The 17184-nt window shown below is 37.9% G+C and overlaps 1 protein-coding gene across 1 annotated transcript in view; it reads right to left on the bottom strand.

Annotated features, from left to right (window-relative positions):
* LOC122891046 (ankyrin repeat domain-containing protein 26-like) overlaps positions 1–17184 on the bottom strand; it is a 114144-nt gene that overhangs the window by 22174 nt on the left and 74786 nt on the right. Inside the window, exons 24-26 of the mRNA XM_044226426.1 lie at positions 14876–15059; positions 13270–13380; positions 11769–11921 (exon numbers count right to left, since the gene is read on the bottom strand). Coding sequence (XP_044082361.1) covers positions 11769–11921; positions 13270–13380; positions 14876–15059 — 448 coding nt within the window. The remainder of the gene's footprint in view (positions 1–11768; positions 11922–13269; positions 13381–14875; positions 15060–17184) is intronic.

Below are 17184 nucleotides of genomic sequence, written 5' to 3'. Positions count from 1 at the left end.
CTGAAGAACTGACAGCATGCTTCAGGGTGTGTTTCAAAACTGCTATGGACTAGTGTGCCTCCCATCTTCTTTCAATGGGAGAGTCCTTAGCAGGTTACCAGAGTGTTCCATTTTGAGTGGTAGAGAACTATCTTCCTTTTTTTTTTTTAAGATTTTATTTTATTTATTTGAGAGAGAGAGACAGTGAGAGAGAGCATGAGCGAGGAGAAGGTCAGAGGGAGAAGCAGGCTCCCCATAGAGCTGGGAGCCTGATGTGGGACTCGATCCCGGGACTCCAGGATCACGCCCTGAGCCGGAGGCAGTCGTTTAACCAACTGCGCCACCCAGGCGTCCCGAGAACTGTCTTCCTTAATTCCCAAGTGCTCAGATGGAGAGGACTTGCACTCAAGGGACTATACTTCAGGCACCTTATCCCTGCGGTACCTGATTAAGATGGTAAGATCTTGGACTCAAGCCCAAACCCAATGCCAGGAGAACTGAGATTTGTGGGAGGTAAGGGGGGGTGAGTGTATTTTTCATGTGGGAGGAATACAAAAAATTGTGGCCAGCGGGTAAATCATGCTGCTTTTAAAATGTGTCCATAGGTTTTTAAATATTCATTCCATTAAAAAAAAAAAAGACCATGGGCCTACCTTTGTGACTTTCCTCTAACAGAATATGGTGAATGTGATGCTCTGTGTATTCCAAGGCTAGGTTACAAAAGACAATAGAGCTTCTGCCTTGCTCTGCAGATCAGGCAGCTTTTTTTGGATTGGAATTTAGCCCGTCATCTTGTAAGAAAATTCAGGCCACAAAGAGTCTAGGTGTGCCAGTGTAAGTGTTTCGGCTGCCTGCCCCAACTATAGTCCTAGACAATAGCCAGCATCAACACCACCAGATGTGAGTGAACAAATCTTCAAACATTTCCATCCCCAAGCCTTTCAGCTGCCCCACCTGAAGCTAGGCGAAGAGAACAAGCTGCCCTAGCCAGAATTTTCCTAACAGTAGATTTGTGAACAAAATAAATGTTATTTATTTAAGCCACTAAACTTTGGGGAGTTTGTTAAGAAAAAACAGATAGAAAAATGGATGACAAAAAGAGTTAATAAGATACATAATCTATATATTAGAAATTGGTCTCCATTAAAGTGGGAAGTAAAAAAGGTTAAGATTATTTTTTTTAATTTTAAAATATTTATTCATTTGGGAGAGGTACAGAGAGTCAGAGAACAAGCAAGGGGAGAGGCAGAGGAGAGGGAGAAGCAGACTCCCTGATGAGCTGGGAGCCTGACATGGGACTCGACAGGACCTGGAGATCATGACCTGAGCCGAAGGCAGACACTTAACCATCTGAGTCACCCAGGTGCCCCTAAGATTAATTTAATAATGACAAACAGTGCTAATGAGAAGAAGCCCATAACTAGAAGCAAGACCTAAGAAGTTTTTCTTTCTGTTTTCCCCCATTTAGAGTGTCATTACCTGTGCAATTTTTATATATGACCTTTATTAAGTTGAAGTATATTCCTTCTAAACCTAATTTTTGAAGCTTTTTATCATGAATGGATTTTTTACTCTCTTATCATGAATGGATGTTGCACTTTGTCAAATGCTTTTTATAAAAGATTTTATTTATTTATTTGACAGACAGAGATCACAAGTAGACAGAGAGGCAGGCAGAGAGAGAGGGGGGAAGCAGGCTCCCCACCTAGCAGGGAGCTTGATACGGGGCTAGATCCCAGGACGCCAGAATCATGACCTGAGCCTAAGGCAGAGGATTTAACCCAATGAGCCACCCAGGTGCCCCTCAAATGCTTTTTCTACATCTTTTGAAATAATCAGATGATTCTTCTCCTTTTATTAATTTGGTGTATCACAATGATTGATTTGCAGATATTAAAACACCCCCATAACCTAGGAATAAATCCCATTTGATCATGGTGACGATTTTTTTAATGTATTATTGGATTCAGTTTGGAGTATTTTGTTGAGGATTTTTGCAACCATGTTCACCAAAGATACTGGCTTAGAGTTCTTTTTGTGGTGTCTTTGTCTCGTTTTGCTATCAGGGTAATACTGGCCTCATAGAGTGAATTTGGAGTTTTTCCTTCCTTTTCTGTTTTTTGGAATAGTTTGAGAATAGGTACTAACTCTTCCTTTAAAATGCTCGGTAGAATTTGCCTCTGGTCCTGGACTTGTGTTTGTTCATGGTTTTTGGATTAATGATTCCATTTCTTTGCTGGTTTTCAGTCTCTTCAAATTTTCTATTCTTGTTTCAGTTCTGGTAATTTATAAGTTTCTAGGAATTTATCCATTTCTTCTACATTGTCCATATTGTTGGCATATAGTCATTCATAATATTCTTTTATAACTGTGGTGTTGATTGTTATTTCTCCCCTCTCATCTGTGATTTTACTGGGGTGCTTTTTCTCTTCTTTCTGATAACTCTGGCTAAAACCTTATCGGTTTTATTAATTTTTTCAAAGACCAGCTCCTGGTTTCATTGATCTCTCCTATTTTTGTCTTTTTAAATTTTCTATAGTGTTTACTTCTGCTCTAACTTTAAAAAAAATATTTGAGAGAGAGAGAAAGTGGGGAGAGGGTCAAATGGAGAGGGAGTAGAGAATCCTCAAGTAGACTCCCTGCTGAGCACAGAGCCAGAAGCAGGGCTCAATCCCAGGACTCTGAGATCATGACCTGAGCTGAAATCAAGAGTCTGCTGCTTAACCAACTGAGCTACCTACTACTACTACTGCTCTAATTTTTATTATCTCCTTCCTTCTGCTGCCTTTAGGCTTCATTTGTTGTTCTTTTTCTAGCTTCTTTAGGTGATGGTTAGGTTGTTGTAGATTTTTCTTATTTCTTGAGATAGGCCTGCATTGCTATATACTTCCCTCTTAGAACCATATTTACTGTATCTCAAAAGTTTGGTCAATTGTGTTTTCATTTTCATTTGCTTCCATGTATTTTTAAAAATTTATTCTCTTATTTCCTCATTGGTCCATTCATTGTTTAGTAGAATGTTACTTAGCCAACATGTATTTGTGGTCTTTCAGATTGTTTCCTGTAGCTGACTTCTAATTTAATAGTATTGTGATCAGAAAAGGTGCATGGTATGACTTCAATCTTCTTGTATTTATTAAGACCGGTTTTGTGGGTATTATGGAGGGCACGTATTGCATGGAGCACTGGGTGTGGTGCGTAAACAGTGAATTTGGGAACACTGAAAAAAAATAAATTTTAAAGAAAGACTTGTTTTGTTGACTAATATGTGATCTATTCTACAGAATGTTCCAGAATGTGTATTCTGTTGTTTAAGAATGGAATATTTTGAATATATCTCCTTAGTCCATCTAGTCCAGTGCATCATATGAAGCCACTGTCTCTTTGTTGACTTTCTGACCTGTCTATTGATGTAAGTGGTGAGTTAAAGTACCCAACTATTGATTATTTCTATTCCTTCCTAAAATATCTGAATTGTACATTGTCTTCATGGATACTTTTGCAATTGGGAATAAAAGAAATGAATTTCATTTAAAACATATATAATAAAATTAAAGGACCCTAGTATTACTGTATTATTATCAATTAGTTCTTTTATGTTAGTCATTAATTGTTTTATATACTTGGGTGATCCCATGTTGGGTGCATAAATATTTACAACAGATAGTTCTTTTTCCTGTCAGATTGTCCTCTTCATGATATAGTGCTCTTGTCTCTTACTGCAGTCGTTCTTTTAGACTCTGTTTTGTCCAATGTAAGTATTACTATTCTGGCTTTCTTTTTATATCCATTTGCAGGATACATGCTTTTTCCATCCCATGACTTCCAATCTGCAGGTGTCCTTAGGACAAAAATAAAACTCTTGCAAGTGGCTTATACATGGGTCTTGATTTTTTCTTATTCTTCTTCTTTTTAATCCACTCTGACATCCTATGTATTTTGATTGGCGCACTTACCCCATTTATATCCAAAGTAATTATTGATAGATATGTATTTGTCATTTTACTACTTGCTTTGTGGTTGTTTCTAGAGATTTTCTCTGATCATTTTTTGTGTCTTTGATGTTTTACTGGTTTTCTTTAGTGATGTATTTGGATTTCTTTCTCCTCTTTGAGTGTTTATCAGTGGTTTTGTTTTCTTTTTAGAGAGGGCATGAGTGGAGTGGGGAGAGGGAAAGAGAATCTTAAGCAGACTCCATGGCCAGAATAGAGTGGAGTGCAGGGCTCAATCTCACAACCCTGAGATTATGACCTGAGCTGAAATCAAGTCAGATGCTTAACCAACTAAGCCACACAGACACCACTATTAGGGGGGTTTGATACATAATTTGTATATAACCTCTTCTGCATATAGCAGTCTATATTAAGCTGCTGGTCTTTAAGTTTGAGCCCATTCTTTTCTCTTCTTCTTCCCATGCTTTAGGTAAAGTATTATATTTTATATCCTTTTTTCCTGAGTTCCTTAACTTATTTTTTATATAAATGTTCATTTTTGCTACTTTTGTGTTTCCTGCCTTTATACTGTCACATTTTGTCTCTTCTTTCCACTCAAAGAGTCCCCTTTAATATTTCTTGTGGGGCTAATTTAGTAGTCACAAACTCCTTTAGTTTTTATCTGGGAAACTCTATCTCTCCTATTCTGAGTAATAGGCTTGCTGGATAGAGTATTCTTGGCTACAGATTTTTCTCATTCACCACGTTGAATAGATAATACCACTCCCTTCTGGCTTGCACAGTTTCTGCTGAAAAAGTTCCTGCTAGCCTTAAGGGGTTTCCCCTGAAAGTTACTGACTTGTTCTCCTGCTTTTAAGATGTTTCCTTTATCAGTATATTTTGCAAATTCAGTTACAATAGGTCTTGGTGTTAGCCTACTATTGTTGATTTGGATAGTTTTCTGTGTCTCCTGGATCTTGATGTCTGTTGCCTTCCCAAGATTAGGGACATTTTCAGCTATATTTCTAGAAACAAGTTTTCTTACACCTTTTTTCTCTCTTCTTCTACTGGGACTCCTGTAACATGAATGTTATTACATTTGATGGAGTCACTGAGTTCCCTAGGTCTGGTCTCATTTTGCATAATTCTTCTTTCTCCCCCTTCTTTGGCTTCATTGCTTTCCATTACTTTGACTTCTTAGTTGTTAATTTGTTCCTCTGTTTTTTCCAGCCTGCTGTTCATTGAATTACGTGTGTTTCTTAGGCTCATTTATTCCACTCTTCAACTCTGACTCTTTTTTAACTCTTTTATCTCTGTTGTAAGGGTCTCACTGATGTTGTCATTCTTTTCTCAAGTCCAGTGAGTGTCCCTATGATCACTGCTTTAAATCCTCCATCAGCCATGATATTTACATCTGTCTCACTTCAATCTCTGGACCCGTGGCTTTATCCTGTTCTTTCATTTGAGATAAATGCCTCTGTTTTCTCATTTTATCTAAGTCTCTGCCAGCTTCTCTGTGTTATAAAAGCCAGTTATGTCATCTGCTCCCAAAAGTAATGGACTTATGCAAAAAGACGTCATGTAGCACCCAGGGTCTCGTGCTTAGGGGAGTATGTCTAGTGTGTGCAGCATGCACTCTGCTGTTGTGTTCTGGCTGCTCTATCCTTCAGGCCAGACATCTGCAGAGGCACTCCCTCACTGCTGTGGGCAGTGTTTGGTATCTGGCCTGAATGTAGCAACTTTTAACTAGTTGTGCCCTGGTATGCTTGTAAAATGAGACCTGTCACCAACTCCACTGGAACTGAGGCCTTCCTGAATCTGGTCCAATGAGGTGTGGGCAGGGGCTTGTGCTGATTTTCTGGGGGAAAGGCCTGCTGTGGTGGAACTGAGGCAAGAATGATTGAGCAGGGCAGTTCCACTGGAGTACGAGGGGATGGTGCTCGGTGTAAGCAGTTTAGGCAGCCAGTGTCAGAGCTGCACTGCTTCCCACAGATGGCTCTGTGCTTGTGCTGAGGGGCACTGGAGGGAAATGGTACCAGCTGGTTCCTTTGTTCCTAGAGGGCGTTCACAGTGTTCTCTGTGAACACTGCCTCTCAGGGAAATGCTCTAAAAAGAGTGAGTAATTTCCCTACTGTATGCCCCAGACACTGTCCAGATCACTGTTTCCATGCTGTATGCTCCCGGGTTGTTTGCCTGCCTCTTCTCCAAGAGCAGCACAGTGCACTACAAGCTCTATCCCAGCCAAGCCCAATCACCTTTAGAATTCCAGGTTTTAAGCCCCCCTAGTTGTAAGAACTCATGAAATTAAGCTCTCACTTTCCAGTGTAGACAGTGGCTACAGGGAAATGTTCTTTTTGCACAGTCCCGTGTCTCGCTCCTGCCCTTCTCCATGACCATGACTCCCTCTCCTCTGCAGCAGCCAGGATCTGTTTCTCTCCTAAACCACCTCTCTGTACTTCCTACCTTCTTTGGTGTGGCCTCTTCTCTCAAATAGTGGACTTTGTTCTGTTAGTCTTTAGGGATTAGGTAAACCTAGGCTCCTCTTACTCTGCCACCATCTTCTTTTCTCTTGAGATATCTTTCTAAGTTTCCCTTCAATTACAAATTATTACAACTGGCAGGAACGCATTTTGAGATTTCCCCCTCAAGTTAGGGGAAAAGAAAAACTCACAAGCAGGGAGACAATATGATTTGAAGTATAATAGCTAAAAAACTAGAAATGGTTCAATAACCAAAATTTGACCTTTTACCTGATTTCCATTAACTGAAATTCTAAAAGAAATAGACAGCTTTGAGTAATTTTTAATCAATCTAATACTCAATCTTTATTCTGCTTTCATCAGTGAGGAAATAAAGAGAACATTATGGAATCATTTTTAATCTTTTCAGTAGAAAACCAAAGATACTGTCCTTTGGCATTATTTAAATCGAGTATAACTTCTCCTTTATCTTACTCCAAGCTTATTTATGTGGGGAGGTAAGTAAGACCATCTCGTCTTTATGTTGTGCCACAAAGCTTTCCCATATCATACAAACTGATATGGGAAATCAGTTTGGAATTCAAACTGATTATCTACTATTTGTCTCTGAGAACTCCATTAAATAAAACCTGATAATTTACAGCTGTGTTCTTGAAATAATGTAATAAATGTTTATTCCATTAACTACGTATTGAGCCATTAAAGTACATATCTTTCTATTTAAACTAAAAGAAGATGGATAAAGACAACTGTGTTTTCTGACAATGTAGGATCTGTGCCAAGAACAGGATCAACACCAGTGTTATACACAAGAACCAGGTCAAAAGAGTATCTAATTGTGAGTTGCAATTTTGGATTAGCAAGATTTCAAAACAGGAAAGTTAAACGCCCAGAGTTCATCTTTTCCTTCCTAGATGGTGAAATTTATGGATGAGTCTACACTTTATAACAAGTTCATAAAACATAATGAAGTAAATAGTAGACAGCAGATCCTACAACCAAGATTTCATGAAAATGGATATGGGAAGCACTGAGTGAGAGACTGAAGATATGAATGGAGAAAAGAAACAAGACTCTAGCTTTTTGAGCCTAACTTCTCATCGGATCATGGAGTCAGCAAGGCATAAGTTGGTAAAACTCTCCTTTTTAAGAAGCAAAAAATGTCTACAGGAGTAAGGTTAAGTTCTACTACAGTAACTTTTTATTATTACATAAGTGAGCGGTAATTTGCAAGAGGACAAGGGAAGATGTCTCATAAAATTTGATTGGAGAGTGACATAAGGATAGACATATAGATCATTGTATTAGAATTGACCATCTAAAAAGAAAATGCTACATTATGGTGAACTGATGTACAACGAGGGTATAAAACAAATGGAATAAGAATAGTCTTTTTAGGGGCGCCTGGGTGGCTCAGTGGGTTGAGCCGCTGCCTTCGGCTCGGGTCATGATCTCGGGGTCCTGGGATCGAGTCCCGCATTGGGCTCTCTGCTCAGCGGGGAGTCTGCTTCCTCTCTCTCTCTCTGCCTGCCTCTCTGCCTACTTGTGATCTCTCTCTGTCAAATAAATAAATAAAATCTTTAAAAAAAATAAGAGCTAAAACTATAAAACTTATAGAAAAAAAATAGGTGTATCATTTGTGACTGGATTTGGCAACAGTTTCTTAGATACGACACCAAAAGACAAAAAATGATTAAGTATATTTCATCAAAATTAAAAACGTCTTTGCTTCAAACGTCACCATCAATAAAGTGAAAAGTCAAGCTACTGAATAAGAGAAAAGATTTCAAAATCTTATATCTGATAAGGGATCTGTATTTCAGATATGCAAATAACTCTTACAATAATGAAAAGACAACCCAATAAAGAAATGGGAAAATAATTGATTCAGTCTATAAGGAAGATATAGAAATGGATAATAACACACATAAAAAGATGAGATGCTCAACATAATTAAGTTTCTGTGTTTTTTTTAACATCTTAATTATTTGACAGACAGAGAACACAAGCAGGGGGAGCTGCAGAGGGAGAGGGAAAAGCAGGCCCTCTGCTGAGCAGGGAGCCTAATGCAGGGCTTAATGCCAGAGGCATCACAATTCCAGACTGCAAGCTCTATGACAAAGCTGTCATCATCAAGACAGTGTAGTACTGGCACAAAAACAGACACATAGATCAATGAAACAGAATAGAGAGCCCAGAAATGGACCCTCAGGTCTATGGTCAACTAATCTTCAACAAAGCAGGAAAGAATGCCCAATGGAAAAAAGACAGTCTCTTCCACAAATGGTGTTGGGAAAATTGAACAGCCACAAGCAGAAGAATGAAACTGGACCATCTTCCTATACCACACGCAAAACTAGACTCCAGATGGATGAAAGACCTCAATATGAGACAGGAATCCATCATAATCTTTGAGGAGAACACAGACGGCAACCTCTTTGACCTCAGCCGCAGCAAGTTCTTTCTAGAAACATCCCCAAAAGCAAGGGAGAAAGGGAAAAAATGAACTATTGGGACTTCATCAAGAGCAAAAGCTTTTGCACAGCAAAGGAAATAGTCAACACAACCAAAAGACAACTGACAGAATGGGAGAAGATAATTGCAAATGACATGTCAGATAAAGGGCTAGTATCCAAAATCTATAAAGATCTCATCATACGCAACACCCAAAGAACAAATAATCCAATCAGGAAATGGGCAGAGGACATGAACAGACACTTCTGCAAAGAAGACACCCAAATGGCCAACAGACAGATGAAAAAGTGCTCAACATCACTTGGCATCAAGGAAATACAAATCAAAACTACACTGAGATACCATCTTATACTAGTCAGAATGGTTAAAATTAACAAGTCAGGAAACATCAGGTGTTGGCAAGGAGGCAAAGAAAGGGGAACCCTCCTACACTGTTGGTGGAAATGTAAGCTGGTGCACCCACTCTGGAAAACAGCATGGAGGTTCCTCAAGAAATTGAAAATAGAGCTACCCTATGACCCAGCAACCACACTACTGAGTATTTACCCTAAAGATACAAATGTAGGTATCCGAAGGGACACGTGCATCCAAATGTTTATAGCAGCAATGTCCAAAATAGCCAAACAATGGAAAGAACCTAGATGTCCATCAACAGATGAATGGATAAAGAAGATGTGGTATATACACACAATGGACTACTAGGCAGCCATCAAAAGAAATAAAATCTTGCCATTTGCAATGACGTGGATGGAACTAGAGGGAAGGTATTATGCTGAGTGAAATAAGTCTATCAGAGAAAGACAATTATGATATGAGCTCTCTGATATGGAGGAATTTGAGAAGCAACGTGGGGGGTTTGGGGAGTAGGAAAGGAAAAAATGAAACAAGATGGGACTGGGGAGGGAGACAAACTCTTAATCTCAGGAAACAAACTGAGGGTTGCTGGAGAAGAGGGAGGTGCAAGGAATGGGATGGCCAGGTGATGAACATTGGGGAGGGCATATGCTAAGCTGAATGTTGTGAATTGTGTAAGACTGATGAATCACAGACCTTTACCCCTGAAACAAATAATACATTATATGTTCATTAAAAATAAAAAGACTGAGAGATGGTGAAATCAACCCAATTAACTGGGAGGATAAAATGTGATGGCAGGAAAATAAAAATAGATGTCTAGACAATAACTAAATGAACGTTCACAGCAGCATTATTAATGGCTAAAAAGAGGAAACGACCCAAAGGTGCATCAAATGATGAATGAACAAGGGTTTTAGCCCACAATGGAGTACTGTTTGATAATAAGGAATGAAACACTGATATATGCTATGACACAGGTAAACCCCAAAAACATTAAGCGAGGGAAGCTAGTCACAAAGGACCACACATTGTGTGATTCCCCGTATATGAAATATTCAGAATGGGAATCTCTATTGAGGCAGAAAGTAGACTGGTGGTTGCGTGAGCCTGGGGGCAAGGATTAAGGGTTTCTTTTCAGGGTATGCAGCCATCAAAAGAAACGAAATCTTGCCATTTGCGACAACATGAATGGAACTAGAGCGTATCACGCTAGGCGAAATAAGTCAAGCAGAGAAAGACAACTATCATATGATCTCCCTGATATGAGGAAGTGGTGATGCAACATGGGGGCTTAAGTGGGTAGGAGAAGAATCCATGAAACAAGATGGGATAGGGAGGGAGACAAACCATAAGTGACTCTTAATCTCATGAAACAAACTGTGGGTTGCTGGGGGGAGGGGGGTTGGGAGAAGGAGGGTAGGGTTATGGACATTGGGGAGGGTATGTGCTTTTGGGTAAATTGGAAGGGGAGGTGAACCATGAGAGACTATGGACTCTGAGAAACAATCTGAGGGGTTTGAAGTGGCGGGGGGGGGAGGTTGGGGTACCAGGTGGTGGGTATTATAGAGTGCATGGAGCACTGGGTGTGGTGAAAAAATAATGAATACTGTTTTTCTGAAAATAAATAAATCGGAAAAAAAAAACGTCCTACTTGATGGCAGTAATGGTTGCACAATTCCATCAATATACCCAAACATTGAACTACAAATATTAAATGGGTGAATTGTATGGAATGTGCATTCCATCTCAATACAGCTTTAAAAAAATCCAATGGCAAGACCTAGATAATTTTCTTAATTCTCTCTTTTGGGTGTATATAGTATACATGAACTAAATATTTCTGTGCATTTATTATATATTGAAAAGGAAAAGAAAATGAAGGAAATGCCGAAGTTCAACTGGTTTGTGAAATCACTTCTCTGTACAAGTTATCCTGAAATCAGTACAGATTCTGTATCCATTCAAAAAAGTGAAGATGGGAAATAAGACAATTTTCTTAAACATTCTATTAAACATTATCTTCTGCTTTTACATAGCTTAGCTCATGATGGTAACAGAGAGATCATTAAAAAACATTATTTAGCACATCTGGGTGGCTCAGTTGGTTAAGCATTCAACTCAGGATTTTAGCTCAGGTCATGATCTTATGGGTCATGGAATCAAGCCAGCATGGGGCTCTCTGCTGGGCAGGGGTCTGCTTGAAATTCTTTCCATCTCCCTCTGCCTCTCCAACTGCCTCCACCACAAATAAATAAATAAGTCTTTTTAAAAAATTATTTAGTAGGAAAAAAGCCCAATTTCTGTGAAGAATGATGTATAAGTTTCAACTTTCCTAAGGGTAACTACTATAAGAAAAAATGTATAAAACAAATAACAGAATGAAAGTCAAAGTTTAAGATAAGTACATTGTGAAGATACTAAAATTATACTAAATTAATTATAATGAAAAATAGAAGGAAGTGGTCCATGGAAATAAGCATCCTAAAACACTTCATATTATTTAACCAACTACAGATTAACTTGACACGTGACATTTCATACATACCTGATTCATACTCTGAGCCAGTTTTTCCTTTAAGTCTTTTACCTCATCTTCTAAATTCATACGACAACGTGATGTCACCTCCAGTGAAGCCTCTGACATAGATGGTTTTTTTAGGGTATTGGCCAGTTCTTCTTGAAGTTGTCTCACAGCAACCTAATAAGACATTTCTGTTACTGGTTTTATAAATCACCTTACTATTAAATTATGTTAACAATATATAACTTTGACCTATGTACTTGGAAAATTTCACTACAAACATCAATTCATGTTCTTTTCCTAACATGTATACATTATGGCTGTTTAATGAATTTGGCTAAAGACACAAAAAGATGTTATCTGCCTAGTCAGTATTATGTTACTTAGATAATTAATTCAGCCCCACTATCCTTTCCTAGTGGGTGAATTTTCCCAAAGCTTCCCAATCGACTGAAGTCTCAAAAAGAAATGGGTATATAGGTGGGACTAGCATTGGTCAAGTCTACAGTATGAAATGTTTTCCCTCTTTTTTATTAGAGGCTTCAATTAATGTCAGAGTTCCACACATGTTCAATCCTCTGCTCAAATCCTTTTAATAGATAACTATCTCAGAACGTAAGTGAAGTCATTCTAATGGCCTTCAAGACCCTAGATGACCTGGCTTTCACCTCTCTCCATGACCTCCATTCCTGCTACACAAGGATCCTGCCACCCCTCATTAATCTGAAAATGGAGATCCAATGCCCAATTAATAAATAACAGAGATACAGTTCTCTTTGTGTTGGATAAACTTAGGCCCAAATGATAGTAACTGAGATTTGAAATGAGCAAATTATTTGTAAAATTGCTTAAAAAATTATAAATAGCAGTGGGAAGATTAAATCAAATATAGTTTTGCTAAAGCTCATCACAATAGTCCCAAATTATGATTTCATGAAAAGGAAGGGCCTGCAAAGGATTAAAAGGTCATAAGGATACATGATTTCAGACTAAAAATTCAAATTTATATAAATAAGAATAAAATTATGCCAACCTAAAATGTATATAAAGCTACTATGTATAGTTTGCATAAATGTATAAATATATAAAAGTATATATGTATATAAATATATATATTTATACTTATAAACATATACTTATATATATGTATAAAAAGTACTGAGATACTGTACTTTTTATTCAGTTCACTTGGGAAATCTGGAGCTAACTGTCAAGTTAATCCACTTAATTGAATCTCAATTTCAAAATATGCATGCTTTAAAAATCCTCTATACTTGCAGTGTTGGCTTTTAAAATATATGTACATACATACATGGAGAAAATATATATATACAAATATATATGTACACATATATATATACACAGATATGAAGTGTATATATATATACACACACACACACATATGTACACACATGTAGATAAAACAATAATTTCAGAAAATAAAATATATATGCATACAAATACATACACAAGTGTACTTCAAAATAACTAAAGAAAATACCCCAGAACTCCTTTTGTTACCCACTTCTATCTCCTCTTGTTTGCAAAGGTGATTCTTTAGAATTCCATCTTGTAATATTCTGGCATCCTGTTCTCGACAAAGTTGTTTTTCAGTATAATACCGTTCTTCCACAACCTAAAGACATATTTTCATTAGGATTTTGGATGACACCGTTAAAAAAAAATCAACACATACTGTTTCCTGTTTTGTTAATTTTGGCCATTCTAACTGGTGTAAGGTGATATCTCAATGTGGTTTTAATTTGAATCTAGTGTTGGAGAGGATGTGGAGAAAGGGGAACCCTCTTCCACTGTTGGTGGGAATGCAAGTTGGTGGAGCCACTTTGGAGAACTGTGTGGAGATTCCTCAAGAAATTAAAAATAGAGCTTCCCTATGACCCTGCCATTGCACTCCTGGGTATTTGCCCCAAAGATACAGATGTCGTGAAAAGAAGGGCCATCTGTACCCCAATGTTAATAGCAGCAATGGTCATGGTCGCCAAACTATGGAAAGAACCAAGATGCCCTTCAACGGATGAATGGATAAGGAAGATGTGGTCCATATACACTATGGAGTATTATGCCTCCATCAGAAAGGATGAATACCCAACTTTTGTAGCAACATGGACGGGACTGGAAGAGATTCTGCTGAGTGAAATAAGTCAAGCAGAGAGAGCCAATTATCATATGGTTTCACTTATTTGTGGAGCATAACAAATAGCATGGAGGACAAGGGGTGTTAGAGAGGAGAAGGGAGTTGGGGCAAATTGGATAGGGAGGTGAACCACGAGAGACTATGGACTCTGAAAAACAATCTGAGGGGTTTGAAGTGGCAGGGGGGTGGGAGGTTGGGGTACCAGGTGGTGGGTATTATAGAGGGCACGGATTGCATGGAGCCCTGGGTATGGTGAAAAAATAATGAATGCTGTTTTTCTAAAAATAAATAAATTGGAAAAAATCAAAAGCTTAAGAGAACTTAAAAAACTGTTCAAAAGAAGTAGCCTTTTTAAATACAAAGATTTTTATCCTACACGAATAATTCAAATTTTAATTTAAATGACAGCTAAATTTGTCATAGATATACAGGTAGATATAGTATGTGAAATAAAATTTCTTTACAAAACATTTAACTAATTCCATCAGAGTCTCAAGGTGATTTAGCCTATATTTTAATATAAAAGATCCAAAACCGGGGTGCCTGGGTAGCTCAGTTGCTTAAGTGTCTTACTCTTGGTTTCAGCTCAGGTCATGATCTCAAGGATTTAAGATCGAAGCCTAAGTCAGGCTCTGCACTCAGAGTCTGCTTGAGATTCTTATCCCTCCTTTTCCCTCCCCCTCTACACTTTCCCCTACTCATGCTCTCTCTCTCTAAAAATAAATATTTTTTAAAAAGTAGCCAACATGCATATTTATGTCAATTTACCCTCCATCCCTTCATTCAGAAAATATACATAGGGTTTATATGAGAAGCCAAGAATTCCAATAAATTAATGATTTTAGCTATAAATATCATAGTTCCTATTCGTATAAAACTAAATTTTTTATCTATTTTATACCTAAGTAATATACATTAAATCAAAGGGATATTATAAATAATAGTGATAGAAATATGCAATATTTATCAGACTTACCTGATTGAAATTATTTCTTACATTCCTCAATTCTGCATCTAGTGCTCTAAGCTTAAAATCAAGTTCTTGTTTTATTTCAACTTCTTTCTTATACTGCTCTTCTCTTTTTGTTAGTTGCTCCTGAATCTTTTCATATAACATTTCAGCGTTTCTTCTTTTTTGTTTTTCTTGTTTTAAAGTTAATCTGCAAATAAATGTGCTTATTTTAAAAGTTGTTTTGTAAACAATAAAAAGCTCATGTTATGAACTGGTGCCACATATGCTGGTTTATTATCCAAATGAAATTTGTATGTTCTCATTTTTTTTCCTTTCTAGGGCTCATGTTTGTAATTTCTCACTTCAATCTCTTCCAAAAGGTGTATATAATTGAAAAGAAGCAATGAAAAAGCATTATGCTGCTTAGTACTAATATCTCTGGGAGACATCTCTGGGAGATACTAGGGAAAGGAAATTTGAAATTATTCAAGAAAGATTGGAAAATTATTGTTTTGTCCACATACTCATAATTACTCCTCCACTAGAGAACATAATTTAGTTACTATTTAAAAAGAGAAGTTCCTGTCTCACATTGAGGCCTTTTATCCATTTTGAGTTTAACTTTGTGTACGGTGTAAGAGAATGGTCGAGTTTTTCTCTTCTACATGGATAAAAGACCTCAATGTGAGACAGGAATCCATCAGAATCCTAGAGGAGTACATAGGCAGTAATCTCTTCGATATCAGCCACAGAAACTTCTTTCAAGATATGTCTCCAAAGGCAAAGGAAACAAAAGCGAAGATGAACTTTTGGGACTTCATCAAAATCAAAAGCTTCTGCACAGCCAAAGAAACAGTCAAGAAAACAAAGAGGCAACCCACGGAATGGGAGAAGATATTTGCAAATGACAGTACAGACAAAAGGTTGATATCCAGGATCTATAAGAACTCCTCATACTCACACACAAAAGAGACAATCATATAAAGAAATGGGCAGAAGATATGAACAGACCCTTCTCCAATGAAGACACACAAATGGCTATAGACACATGAAAAACTATTCATCACTAGCCATCAGGGAGATTCAAAATAAAAACACATTGAGATATCGCCTTACACCAGTTAGAATGGCCAAAATTAGCAAGACAGGAAACAACATGTGTTGGAGAGGATGTGGAGAAAGAGGAACCCTCTTCCACTGTTGGTGGGAATTCAAGTTGGTGCAGCCACTTTGGAGAAGAGTGTGGAGATTCCACGAGAAATTAAAAATAGAGCTTCCCTATGACCCTGCAATTGCACTACTGGCTATTTACCCCAAAGATATAGATGTAGTGAAAAGAAGGGCCATGTGTACCCCAGTGTTTATAGCAGCAATGGCCATGGTCGCCAAACTATGGAAAGAACCAAGATAACCTTCAACAGACGAATGGATAAGGAAGATGTGGTCCATATACACTATGGGGTATTATGCCTCCATCAGAAAGGACAAATACCCAACTTTTGTAGCAACATGGACGGGACTGGAAGAGATTCTGCTGAGTGAAATAAGTCAAGCAGAGAGAGTCAATTATCATATGGTTTCACTTATTTGTGGAGCAAAACAAATAGCATGGAGTACATGGGGAGATAGAGAGGAGAAGGGAGTTGGGGGAAATTGGAAAGGGAGGTGAACCACAAGAGACTATGGACTCTGAAAAACAATCTGAGGGGTTTGAAGTGGCAGGGGGGTGGGAGGTTGGGGTACCAGGTGGTGCGTGTTAGAGAGGGCACGGATTGCATGGAGCACTGGGTGTGGTGCAAAAATAATGAATACTGGATTGCTGAAAATAAATAAAAAATAAGTTAAATAACTTTTTAAAAAATCAAAAAAAAATAAGTTCCTGTTTATAAAGAAGTTATAATTCACTACAAATAAATAGCTACTTCATGAAACATCACAAGTAAGGTAGTGTACGACAGCATCTGCAGATGCATTTACACAATGTACACCCACAGATTACTGTGATCTAGGACTAGGCTAGGGAGTCGAATATCTGTTGCCCTATGATTTTTATGTTTCTTCTTCTGAAATACTCTCAATTTACCTTGTTGATTATTATTCATTTCATTTTTTTCAATATTTTATATATTTGATAGAGAGAACACAAAAAGGTGGAGTAGCAGGCAGAGGGAGAGGGAAAAGCAGGCTCCCCACTGAGCAAGAAGCCCAATGGGAGACTCAATCCCAGCACCCCGGGATCATGACCTGCAAAAGGCAGACACTTAACCAACTGAGCCATCCAGGTGCCCCTGCTCCATTTTTTTCCCAATTATACACAGATTTTAATTCAGGTA

This window comes from Neovison vison, chromosome 12 (genome assembly GCF_020171115.1).
Source record: "Neovison vison isolate M4711 chromosome 12, ASM_NN_V1, whole genome shotgun sequence".
NCBI classification, from domain to species: Eukaryota; Metazoa; Chordata; class Mammalia; order Carnivora; family Mustelidae; genus Neogale; species Neogale vison.
This window is presented reverse-complemented; position numbering and strand designations above follow the sequence as displayed.